The following is a 13,443-nucleotide window of genomic DNA, read 5'->3' as shown; positions in this document are numbered from 1 at the left end:
TTCGTTTCGGTATACTTTATTTTTGGAACATTCTGTGTTCTTGAAACTATTCTGTAGATACCTGCTTCTACTACACTGTCATCTTTTTCTCCAAAAAAGAAAAGATTTCTCTCTAGCTTTAATAAACAGAACTTGAGGGCGCCTGAGTGGCTCAGTTGGTTAAACGACTGCCTTCGGCTCAGGTCATGATCCTGGAGTCCTGGGATCGAGTCCCACATCGGGCTCCCTGCTTAGCAGGGAGTCTGCTTCTCCCTCTGACCCTCTTCCCTCTTGTGCTCTCTATCTCTCATTCTCTCTCTCTCAAATAAATAAATAAATCTCTCAAATAATCTCAAATAATAATATCTCTCAAATAAATAAAAGCTTTAAAAAAATAAACAGAACTTGAAATAATCAATCATTTGGATTTTCCCATTATCCCCACATTTAAAAGGAGAAATGCCACAGGAGGCTGTCATGGCTGACTGGGTTTTTGCCAGATGTTTTGGAGAATCAGAAGGTCGTTGCAAGGCTTCCAGTCTGGAGCCCTATAGTCTGCTGAGCATTTCTACAGGCCTCCTGTTCAAGGCCCAAGCTGGGAAACACATGGCTCACAGAACTGTTAACCCACAACACAGGAAGACGTGAGGGGTGGTGGTCAGAGCATCCTTTGGAAGTTCGAGCTCAAGTCCCAAGTTCCAACACTTGACACTTTGGCCTTGGGCACATTCCTTCACCTCTATGGGTGAAGTTTCCACGCCTCTTATGTAGGATAACATCTCTATCCCAGAGGGCTGCTGAAACATGAGACAACTTCCACAAATCGCTGCACACAGTGTCTAGCAAACAGAGCACTCAGAAACAGGCTCTGGGGATATGAAGGGAAATGCTGACAGTGGGGCAAGCACACCTGCACGAAAGGCTTGCCTTCCTCCCATCGGTTCCAGTCATGGGTATTCAGAAGATAAGGTTAAAATATCCCGATTAGGGGCATCTGGGTGGCTCAGTCCTTAAGGGTGTGCCTTCGGCTCAGGTCATGATCCCAGGACCCTGGGATTGAGCCCCACATCGGGCTCCCTGCTCGGCCGGAAGCCTGCTTCTCCCTCTCCCACTCCCCCTGCTTGTGTTCCCTCTCTTGCTGTGTCTCTCTCTCTCTGTCAAATAAATCAATAAAATATTTTAAAAAAAAGAATCCCAATTAGAGCTCACAGCCACTTACATTCTAGACCACTGGTTCTCAACCTTGGCTGCACATTAGAATCACTTGGAGGCTTTAAAAAAAAAAAAAAAGACTTTCTATTGAAGCAGAACATACAAATGGCACACGGCAGTGTACAGTTCAGCTCAGTGAGGCTGAGCAAAGTGAACCAGCCCACATAGCCAGCATCCACATGAAGCAGCAGGACACCTCCAGCACTCTGGAAGCCCTCTTCTTGCCTTCCCTTCCAGTCGTAACCCTCCACAGTAATCATTATCCTAACTTCAAAACAGCATAGACTAGTTTTTCCTGTCTTGGAGCTTTATATAAATGAATCATTCAGTGTGCAGCCTTTCTAGTTTGTCATCTTTTGTCCAACCTCTGGTTGGTGAGGTTCATCCATGTTACCATGTGGAGTTGCAGACTGTTGCTTCTCACAGGTATAGACTATTAAATTGTATCACTGTTCCATAATTTCTTTATTCTGTCTACTATTGATGCTGTCTGGGCAATTTTCACCTCTCGGTTATTCTCAGTAACGCTGCAGTACATTTGGGTACCTGTCTTTGGTGAACACACAGAGGCATTTCTGTTGGGTACATAATAACCTGGGAAGGCTTACTGGGTCATAAAGCTTTACAGATTCTGCCAAACGGTTTCCAAACTGGATATGCCAAGTTGCCCTTGCTCCAGCAGTGTCCAAGAGCTCTGGTTGCTCCACTCCCCACCCCAACACCTGTTTTGTCTATTTTCCTCATCTTAGCCACTCTAGTGGGTGTGTAGTAGGAGGACATTGTGATTTTTATGTGCATTTCCCTAATAACTAATGAAGCTGAGTATCTTTTTGTATGTTTAATGACCATTTGGATATCCTCTTCTGCTATTTCTCTGTTGGGTTCTCTTTTTAATAATCCATAGTTCTTCACATATTCTGAATACGAATCCTTTGCTGGGGTCATATGTGTATTGCCAGTGCAGTGTGGCCTGCCTCTCTTAATGAAGAAAAACTCTTAATTTTAATATAAACCAATATATTGTTTTTTTTCCTTTATGGTTAGTGTGGGGTGTTTCTGTTTTGTTTATCTCATTCTACTTAAGAAATCTTTTCTGGGGCACCTGGGTGGCTCAGCTGGTTAAGTGTCCAACTCTGGGTCTGGGCTCAGGTCTTGATCTCACGGTTTTGTTTTCAAACCTTGCATTGGGCTCCATGCCCAGCGTGGAGTCGAGTCAAAAAAAAAAAAAAAAGAAAAGAAAAGAAAAGAAAGAAAGAAAGAAAGAAATCCTTTTCTACTCTAAAGTTGTGAAGATGTTCTGCTACTTTTTTTTCTTAAAGTTTTATTTCACATTTCACACTTAGGTATGCCATCTCTCTGAAACTAAGTTTCGTGTGTCTGGTGTGAGGCAGGAGTTAAGATACTTTTTCATGGACATCCCAGCTGACTCATGCCATTTATTGAAAGACCACCCTTCCCCACTGCACTGCAGCATCACCCTTGTCATAAATCAGGTGACCATATGTGTGGACCTGTTTCTAAATTCTCTTATCTGGAGAGCTTTTAAAAATTGCTGATGATCTAGATCAATTAAGTGGAAATTTTTGGGATTGGGATCTAGACTTTTTTTTTTTAGAGTTCTCCAGGTATTACAATGTGTAGCTAAGGCTGAGAACCACTGGTCTAGATTCTCAAATGACGATGGGATGGGAATGGAATATCACTAGTTCCTCATGCCAGAAGGGGACATTTGCTGGGGTGGGTGGGGGTAGGCAATGCTTCAAACTACCCTCCACCCCCAATTTGAGAATCTCTAGTTAGAGGAAGTCCTGCTGTTAAAGGGAGTATTCTACCCCTCCAGTGTGCTGGCTAGACCATGGGAACCTGCTGGTCCAGATCAGCGTTTCTGAATTCTGGCTGCCATTTAAAAGCTCATTTAGATGGGTGCCTGGGTGGCCCAGTCGGTTAAGCGTCTGCCTTCGGCTCAGGTCATGATCCCAGGTCCAGGGATTGAGCCCCACATCGAGCTCCCTGTTCAGCGGGAAGCCTGCTTCTCCCTCTCCCTCTGCCCCTCCCCACCACTCGTGATCTCTCTCTCTCAAAGAAATAGATAAAATTTTTAAAAATAAAAAAAATTAAAGCTCATTTGGGAAGCTTTAAAAAAAAAAAAAGATATTGATGCCCAGATCTCACTCCAGACCACCTGAATCACAATCTCCAGGAATTTTTTTTTTTTTTTAAGCTCTTAGGTGATCTCAGTGTGCAATAGTTGAGGACCACTGGTCTGGAACCTCTGAAGTACATAAAGAATCTAAATACACTCACCGTCAGGCCTTCATTATTCTTGCCCCCAAGCGTATACAGGCTGCCATCATTGGGATCTGGGAGGAAGGCAGGCCTAGAGGTTGAGCAGTAAGTATTAGTAATAAATTATAGAACAGGGCACAGAACAAAATATCAAAGCCATGCAAAGTCATGATTGGGGGGAGGGGGGCATGTGTGTGTATAAGACAATTCCACCCACCGCTCTTTCACTTTTAGCCACAAATAAAATATCCCTATGGTGATAGGCTATATTTGAGCAGAAAAAAGCAACCTGCAAGAAAAAAAAAAGTAAAAAACCATAGAAGAGTAAATCATCATTTGGTCAAAGCACTCTGGATGATGATAAATAAGTGAAAAAGGACCCAGTAAGTCTGCTTTTCAGTTTCTAAGTCAATTGTGTATAGAACTTCAACAATTAATATTTAATAGCATGGAACAGTACATAAACAGGTAGGACAAATCTACCTTTAGTGTTCAACAAACATTTATTTTTAAACTGGAAGCAATAAAAGTGACTCTGAAAGCTTGACATCAGAGAAAACATGCCAAGGAGATGGATGATGGTCTCCAGTCCGTGGCTTCCTGTGAAGTAGATACGAGGTGGTCTCTGGTAAGGTTAACCTGGTGAAGTCTGAACTAGGGCTAGGAACTCAAAAACCCCTTGCTGAATCTTTTCTGTGCTTAGGATGTCCCATCATTTGAGCTCTTACAGGGGCCATAACATACTCTCTAGTAGCAGGTCACATTCATGTTTCCTTTCCATGGTACGACACAGTGAAGAGGGAGAGATCTAAACCCTCTGGCAGGACTTTGGCAGCTTAAGCTCAAAACTCAACTTGAGTTTCATCTCAAGGAAGCCTTTTTAATATCACTGCCTCCCTCCCCCCAAGAACTGACCACCTAACACAGGTCACAGCACCTGTAAGACTTCCTGTCTCCATCATTCTCATTATACCTTAAGTGTATAAAAGTGTATGCATATATGCACTCCCAGCAGCTAGCTTCCTAAATATTGATTGAATAATTAAGAAAATGAATTTTTTAAAAAAGGAAAATGAATTAAAGGGAACACTTACTCTTCCACATGTGTTGGAACCTGCAGAACCGGATCTGTGCAAAAGAACAACAAAGGCATCACCAGACAGACTATAAAATATCAGGATTCCAAGAAGGTCCCCAGGACAGATTCACAGGTGATATCAAAATCTTAAATTTACCAGATAATGTATATGAAGGCACTTTGCAAAACACACCCAGGGATGCCTGGGTGACTCAGTCAGTTAAGCCTCTGCCTTCTGCTCAGGTCATGATCCCAGGATCCTGGGATTGAGTCCTACATCGGGTTCCCTGCTCAGGGGGAGTTGGCCTCTCTCTCTCTCCCTCTGCTTCTACCCCCCTCTCGTACTTGCTCTATCTCTCAAAAATCTTAAAAAAAAAAAAAAAAAAAAGACAACACACACCCAAAGACACAGATTGTCACCGAGACTGGCTAGAGAACATAGCAGAATGTAACTGATGTCAAGAAATGTGCACACAGGGGTGCCTGGGTGGCTCAGTAGGTTGAGCACCTGACTTCTGATTTCAGCTCAGGTCATGATCTCAGTATCATGAGATCAAGCCCCATGTCAGACTCCGTGCTCAGCGCAGAGTCTGCTTGAGGATTCTCTCTCTCCCTCTCCCCCACCACTCTAAAATAGATAAATCAATCTTAAAAAAAAAAAAAAAAAAGAAACATGCACATAACTTGGGGGATGGACATCGAAGGAAGAACCAGTCACAACCCACAGTGGACAATGAGTCATAGTGTCTCTGACACATCAAGGACTTTTAAAACCGAAGCCATCACCTTGTCACAGATTCCTGGAGTGATACTAGGAACTCCCATTGGGAAAAACAAAACTGTGGCTTAAGAATAAATTTTCCTGTTGATGAGAAATTGGTTGGTGGTAAATGGATACACCCCACTGGGGCAGCAATATGGCGATCTGAGAGCCTCCAAGGGCTTGTTTTCCTTGATTCCCTTTGATCCATAAATTATTCCCTTTCTATAAAAATCTAGATTAAAAGTAATATGAAACAGGGTGCCTGGGTGGCTCAGTTGGTTAAGCGACTGCCTTCGGCTCAGGTCATGATCCCGGAGTCCTGGGATCGAATCCCACATCGGGCTCCCGGCTCAGCGGGGAGCCTGCTTCTCCCTCTGACCTTCTCCCCTCTCATGCTGTTTCTCTCTCTTTCTCTCTCAAATAAATAAATAAAATCTTTAAAATAAAATAAAAGTAATATGAAACATAGAAAATGCTTTGTGTACAAAGATGCTCACAGTAGCATTACAACAGACTATTCAATAATTACAATTAACTATTCAATAATATGGTTAAATTAGGGAATGTCCACTTGGCAGAAAATTAAGGCTTCTAAAAGGGCTTATACAATTTTAAAAACACGTACAAATCTTTACATTGTGATGTTCAGGAGAAAAGATAACAATATACAGAGTATTAATGCAGCTGAGGAGAAAAATCTTCAATGCACATAAAAAAAAAATGATGGAAAGGCAAAAAAAATGCCAAGTTATTTTTATTGGAAGTAACTCCCCCACCTTTTGTGTAGTTCCCAAAATCTAAACAGGCATTCCTTTTCAAACTGGGGGGGAAGCGTTTTCTCAAAGTCAATTTTATATTTTCAGTAGTCAAAACCGGGAGAATTTCTCCCTCCCCAGATTCTCCCAGGCACGAAGCAAGAGGATGCTCCTGTTCCTGGAGGTGGCATGAGGGCGCACCGACAGGACACAGCGTGAAAATCCACAGGCATAGGACCACGCAGTCCTGAGGGATTCCCAGCAACCAAAGCCCCACAAGCCGCACAGCCACGGCGTCCACAACTTCAAAGCCAGGGCTGAGGATGGCAAATAGTGTCACAGGGTTTTGGATGCAGCGTGCCAGGCTCCAGGGGCTGTGCCGGTCGTGACAGACGGCTGCCTGATTCTCCCAGTCGCCTGGGGTCCTCAGATGAAGAGAACTCTTTCAAGACTTATCATCTGTTGACTGTTCTACAAGCCCAGCTCCTACGCAAAAGCATACACGGTGTTCATGGGGACAGGAGCGCACACAGCACATGTGGTCTGTGGGCAGCAAACAAACAATTCATTAAGCCAAAAACACTTTAGGAAACAGGAGGAACTTTCAGTTAGGAAGCCTCTGTTTAGCGTCCCCATTAGTCACCTCTCAGTACACTCTCACAAACAGACTGATGCAAGAGACAGGAAACAAGAGCGCGTGGTGTTCACCCGCTGAAAGGGGCCACGGTGCCATCACAGCCAAGCTCCCGCGACCCAGCCCGGATGGCGTGCAAGCCCGGAGGAGCGAGAATGCCACATGCGGTGTGAACAAAGCACGGCAGTCAGAAGGCCTCTTTTTTTGTTCATCTCAGCTGCTTTGAGGTACCGCAGATAAACACAGCTGAAGAGGACGCTGCCGGATTCCCGCCCTTCCCCGGCAACAAGACACGGAGACCGACAGGATTTCCAGTCCTGGTCAGAGGCTCATGTTTGCCGGACGGCGCTTGTGCCCGCTCAGGCACCTGTCTTCAGGCGCAGGTTTTCCTGGTTTTCTAGAGCTCATCCGCTGGTCACCTGACACCGAGGCCTGAAGTCCCAACTTGTGTCCTGCACCCAAGAGGTTCCCGCGAAGACACAGGCCACTGGCAGGAGCCAGGAAACAACCCGTGGGACAGATATACGGGTGTGTAAGAACTGTGCTTCTAGAATTCTAGGCTTAGGAAGACAGGAACTCCAGCAGGAGGAGCTTCTGGTTATCTTAGCATTCCCATCCACTCAGTAAGATACGGTCCCTGGAATGAACATGTGCAGAGTTGGAAGCCATGTAACAGCACCACCATTAAGTCAGCTCCCACGGGTGAGCAAAGTGCTGCACGGGTGAGCAAAGTGCTGCTTGGCTTATGAGGGGGAGCGGTGACCTATACCCTAGATTTTTGTTTTCTTAAACAATCATTTGCATCTGTGATCTACTTTAAAATACTTTAGAAAAAAGGGGCGCCTGGGTGGCTCAGTGGGTGAAAACATGTCCAAGTCTTGATTTCAAGACCCGGTCTTGATCTCAGGGTGGTGAGATTGAGCCCTGTGCTCAGCGCAGAATCTGCTTGTCCCTCTCCCTCTGCCTCTCCCCCTACCTGCATGCACGTGCGCTCTCTCTCAAATAAACAAAATCTTTAAAATACTACAAAAAGGGCAGATAAAATGAAAAATGGCAACCAACCGATAACTGTGAAAGATGAAAGTGGTAACACTGGGGAGTTATTTTGCTATTCCTTCTGCATATGCTTGAAATTCTCCATAACATAAAAGGTTAGAGATAAAAAAATATTTGGAAAGCCAGCAAAATAAAAGCAAACTGCATCATCTGAAAATGTGCAATGAAAGCCCAACGTGGAAAAGTGGTTGTTTTTATTTAATAATGAAAACTGGTATCAGGCAAGATTCTTGCTTAAAAAAAAAAAAAAATTCAACCATGTGAAAAGAAACCTGGCCTAAATATAAGGCTATAAACAAACACTGCTACAAAATAAGCCACTCTATCTGTATGGAGACTGATAAAAGCCATCTCACAAAGCTGTTTTACTTTCAGAAGGGAAAAAAGGGGTGGGGGCAGAGGGGGGCTTGCTTTGCAAGTATGAAAACGGGTTAATCAAGGTAAAGGTAAGGCTACCAGAGGAGGAACTGACAGGGGCAGACACAAACCTGCTCACTGCTTCCCAGAGAGCAGCCACCAGACTGGACCCGATTCCCCTAATGGGTCCAGCTCAGGCTTGAAATGGCATAATCTTTACATCCAGAGAGACCCAGGTGAGGTTGTGTGACCTCACTGCCACTGTTGTGCTCATCGAAGCCTCTTTTTTAACCAGGGACAGAAATCCCTTAAACAGATGGTCACATTCTTCCTTTGCCCAAGTTCACAAGGGTGAAAACCTAAACATTTTTATTTCCACAAGACATGAATTTTCATCTTTCCACGAATACCTGTCCCACCTTCATTCTCCATCCCATCCTCTCTGGAACCTCATGCCCTCTCCCTCTGTGCTGGGCCACACGTGGACTCTTGACTTTGCTCCATCCTGAGCTATGGGTCTTTGTGGCTCCATCCAGCAGCACCAACAGCCCTACCCTTTTGGCTGCTCTTCCAGCCACTCTGGCGAGCCCATGTACCTGCAGCTCTGACCACCCACTAGGAGCCGGCCACTTCCTGTTCCATGGCTCTCCCTGCCCCTTGAGTCGCTCACCTCTTAGGCTCTGTGGCCCTTCACGGCCTGATTTCTGCCCCCTCCTTGGCTCCCTCCCTCCCTATTCCCACAGGAAGGGACATTTCCAGGTCCTCCCTTGAGTGCTCTCAGAGAGCACACCCATCCCTGAAGCTTCAACCACAACCACGATGGGAGATTCCAGGTCCCCATCATCTTCTGAGCTCTTCTTTCTGGATCAACCAGACATTTCCACTATTTCCTACCAGCACCTCAGCCACCACCCGCCAAAGTCATGCCCTCCATCTTTTAGCTCAAACCTACTTCTACTATTGACACCCTATTTTATTAACAGTACCACTATTCTCTTAGAAGACGGGCAGGCTCCAAATGACACTGTTGACACTCATTTCTCCCCAACACATCCTGTCAGCTGCCAAACTCTAGGGTTTGTTTCTTACACCCAGTATCCCTCCATCATCAGAACCCCTTCCCTTTTAAGGGCTCCTTTTTCTCTGGTCTTTGTGGCCTTTGGAATCAGATGAGTCTATGCTTCAGTCCTAACTGCCAAATTACCTAATCTCTCTGGGCCTGAATTTCCTCATCAATAAAGAAAGAAAAAAAAAATAGATAATAACACCAACCTCATAAGGCATCTCTATGTGGATTAAATAAGGACTAAATGTTTGTCAAGACTTGAAGTCTGTGCCTTGACACAGAGAATGGTGATCCTTTTAAGGGCAGAAGTCAGATTATTCTTCTCTACCACTCAAAATCTTTTGGTGGTTCCCATCTCAATCATAAAGGCCAGTGGTCACATAGTGGCCTACAAATCCCATACAATCCCACCTTCCCACCCTCTAATGCTCTCCCACTATTTCCTCCTTGCTTATTCTAGCCAAGCTGGCCTCTTTGTATTCCTCAAATACGGTCTAGCTTGCCCCTGACTCAGGGCCTTTGCATCTGCTGCCGCCCCACCCCCCCCGCCCATACCTTTGATCAAATATCACTATCTCAGAGAGGTCTTCCATGACCAACTCCTACCGCCCAGAGATTCCCTACCCCTCTTCATTATTTGATTTTTCTCCACGACACTTACCACCTCTGAAGTACCGTATATTTTACTTATTAAAAAAAAAAAAAAAAAGACAACTCTAGCCACTGTTAACTACATAAGGCTGGGATTTATCTTTTGTTGTCTGCCATATCCCAAACACCTAAAACAGTGCCTGGCACAGAGGAGTGCTCAATACATTGATTGAATGGAGCAATCAATTCACGTTAGTCTCTTTCCTACATCTATTCCTGCCCAGTCCAGACACCCATCATTAATTACCTTTAATAATCCAGCAACTATGCTCTATCACCCCTCAACCCAAAATCTACCTAGCAATCCCCTTTCCTCCACCCAGGCTCTGAGTGCTGCTGAAGAAAACACTAAATCACTCTTGAAGAAACCATTCTCCAGCTGGGCCCCAAGTCATAGGAGGTACGCTTATCTACTTCCTGGTTGGTGTCTGTTCCCTATTCCTCACAGCTGGTATTTCAAACCTTCTGTGGCACAGGGGGAGGAAAAGGGCGCAGAGTGAGCGCTCCCAAACTTCCTACCCTTCTCCTCAGGTTTGCCCAATTCTACCCTTCCCTTCTCTATAAAAGGACAATGTGTTCACCTTAATATTCATAGGTACTGCATAGCCCCCAGGTGGTACCATGTCTCCAGGGATCTTCCAGTCCTCTGGCTGGCTAACTGCTTCCCCTCAGCCCACAAACACACCCAAGAAAGAGAAAGGGCTCTCCTTTCTCTCCTAATGCAGCCCCTTTTAAGTGCACAATTCGAGGAATCTTGAGAAACCTACACACCCGTGTAACCACCCTCACGCCCTAAAATGTTTCCGTCACCCCAAAGCATTTTCTCGCATCCCTTTGGATTCAATATCCCCAACTCCCACCCCATATAACCACCCATGGATTCGTTGTGTTTGTTCCAAAACTGCACAAATACAGTTCACCCATCAGCTTCTCTTGTGTGTCTGGCTTCCTTCTCTCTGCATCAGGTTTCTGAAATTCAGCTACATTGTTGCACCTACCACCAGCTCCCCTTTTATATTGCTAAGTAGTGTTCCACTGTATGGATATGCCACAATTTGTTTATGGATCTGCTGAGGGACACTGGGTCATTCCAGTTTGGGGCTGGAAAAACATGACTAAACAATCAGAGAAAGACATGTATCATATGACCTCACTGATAGGAGGAATTCTTAATCTCAGGAAACAAACTGAGGGTTGCTGGAGTGGTGGGGGGTGGGAGGGATGGGGTGGCTCGGTGATAGACACTGGGGAGGGTATGTGCTATGGTGAGCACTGTGAATTGTACAAGACTGATGAATCACGGATCTGTACTTCTGAAACAAATAATGCAATATATGTTAAGGAAAAAAAAAGAAGAAGATAGCAGGAGGGGAAGAATGAAGGGGAGTAAGTCGGAGGGGGAGACGGACCATTAGAGACGATGGACTCTGAAAAACAAACAGGGTTCTAGAGGGGAGGGGGTGGGGGGATGGGTTAGCCTGGTGATGGGTATTAAAGAGGGCACATTCTGCGTGGAGCACTGGGTGTTATGCACAAACAATGAATCATGGAACACTACATCAAAAGCTAATGATGTAATGTATGGTGATTAACATAACAATAAAAAATTATTTTAAAAAAACATGACTAAAGCAGTTATGAACATCTGTGTGCAAGTTTTGTTGGATCCTAGCTTTTCCTTTCTGTTGGGAAAATACCTGGAATGTGGAGCCAGGCTTGTTTACATTTGACTCGACAAGGAGCTGCCAAACAGCTCTTCAAAGTGGTTGTGCTATTTTAGGTTCCCACCAACGACGTGTAAGTGTCTTTTTAAAATGCTGGGTACCAGGTCCTTCCCCCCAAGAAGCAGATTCTGTCGGTAAGGCCAGGGAATTAGTGCTTTTAACTAGTAAACCATTGCTCTGGACCCTGTTTCACCTTCTCGCCTTCTGTGCCCTTCTCAACTCCCTGCGCTCCAGCCCCTACCCTCAGAATAAGACCAGAACTGCCACTGTCAAGTTCTAGTGACCAAATCTAACAAACACTTGCAAATCCTTCCTATTAGGTTTCCACATGGCAGCTTATGACGTTCTCCAGTGGAGTCCATGATTCAGCCCCACCTCCAGCTGCTTATAGGGTATCTCAACCCCTGATGTCATACCCCCCAGAACCTGTTCCTCTTCGACATTCCCAGATTGGCTGGCCTCACTTCCACCTCGTTGTACAATCCGGAAACTCAGAGTTGTCCTTGATTCTCCCCTTAATTCTAACCCGCTCCCATTCAATTAGATCCTGAGTTGTGTAAGATTCAATCCAGTAAACATTTCTCAAAATCTGTGTCCTCCTTTACCATGGCCAAATTAGGCAGTCACCATTTCTCACTGGGTCTGCCCAGCAGTCTCCTAACCAGCTCCCTGTCTGGGATCTCTGCCCTTCAGTTGGGCATTCTACCTACTGTCTGCAAGGGCTTGGCAAAGGCAAATCTGTTCACGTCTTTCCTCCACAAAAAACCCTACGATGGCTCCCCCCCTGCCTACTGAATACCTTCCATCTCTGTGGCTCAAGTCAGAGGATCCCAAACTTTCTTGGTTCACAGCACCCTTTGTGTCTCAGTAATTTCTTCATAGCACCCTAGGCCAAAAGAAATACTTAACAGTTCCATTTATTAAACAGTTAGTTCTATACGACCTAAGTATTTAGGGACTAGCAACTTAGAAGCCACATGAAAAAAAGGAAAACACATAAACGGAAAGAAAACCATTTATTTCATTCTTAACCATACTTACTTACTAATGGGATGTGTGCCTGCTGGGTGCCACACATATTCCAGAACTTACAATCCGATTAGACACTGCCACCCTCGTTACCATTCCACATTGATTATCACACGGTATTTGAATTTTATTACAGCAACCACCAAAAATTCAGCTTTGCAAAGATATACTGTTGAAAGGAAAAGAGCACAACCTAATGCTGAAACCAGAAACTACCTCGAGCATGGTGTTTGCCACTTGTTGCGTACTGCTACGCTTCTCTCAAAAATTTAAAACAAGATGCAGTGCCTTTGTGAATTTACTGTGGCACCCGGGGCCCCTCAGCACAGTTTGGGAACCAGAGGCCTAGGCATTCAAGGTTCTGCAAAACCTGGGCCCAACTCTTCCCCAGGATTCTCTTTCAATCACGTCTCTTCCCTGAACACCCCCATGCTTTCGTGTTGGTCTCTGTGCTACAGGAAATCAGAAAATGACCGTCCACTGCGCTTGGTATGTTCTTAGGAGGCACTGATCATGCTCCCCCAGGGGCAAGTGGCCCTTCTGGGTCTCAAATATCTGGAGGCTGGATTGAATTTGAAGCAGGTTGAAGGACAGAGACCATCTATGTTGTACACTGTGAAATATACATGGAAAAGTGCATAAAGCTTAAGTACAGTTTTTTTTTTTTTTAAAGATTTTTTTCTTTATTTATTTGAGAGAGCGAGAATGAGAGAGAGAGAGCAAGCACATGAGAGGGGGGAGGGTCAGAGGGAGAAGCAGACTCCCTGCGGAGCAGGGAGATGGATGCGGGACTCAATCCTGGGACTCCAGGATCATGACCTGAGCAGAAGGCAGTCGCCTAACCAACTGAGCC

The 13,443-nt window shown here is 45.0% G+C and overlaps 1 protein-coding gene across 4 annotated transcripts in view; it reads right to left on the bottom strand.

Moving 5' to 3' along the window:
* The window catches only part of ERN1 (endoplasmic reticulum to nucleus signaling 1), a 79,020-nt gene that overhangs the window by 28,893 nt on the left and 36,684 nt on the right, over positions 1-13,443 (bottom strand). For all 4 annotated transcript variants that reach the window (XM_025890136.2, XM_025890137.2, XM_073883284.1 and 1 more), the window contains exons 3-4: positions 4,572-4,605; positions 3,496-3,568 (exon numbers count right to left, since the gene is read on the bottom strand). In XM_025890136.2, the coding sequence (XP_025745921.1) occupies positions 3,496-3,568; positions 4,572-4,605 (107 nt within the window). The remainder of the gene's footprint in view (positions 1-3,495; positions 3,569-4,571; positions 4,606-13,443) is intronic.

The sequence above is a fragment of the Callorhinus ursinus genome, unplaced genomic scaffold (genome assembly GCF_003265705.2).
Source record: "Callorhinus ursinus isolate GAN/ISIS: 27379988/994484 unplaced genomic scaffold, GSC_fseal_2.0 scaffold50, whole genome shotgun sequence".
Lineage (NCBI taxonomy): Eukaryota > Metazoa > Chordata > Mammalia > Carnivora > Otariidae > Callorhinus > Callorhinus ursinus.
The sequence above is the reverse complement of the archived record's forward strand: the minus strand, read 5'-3'. Positions and strand labels throughout refer to the sequence as shown.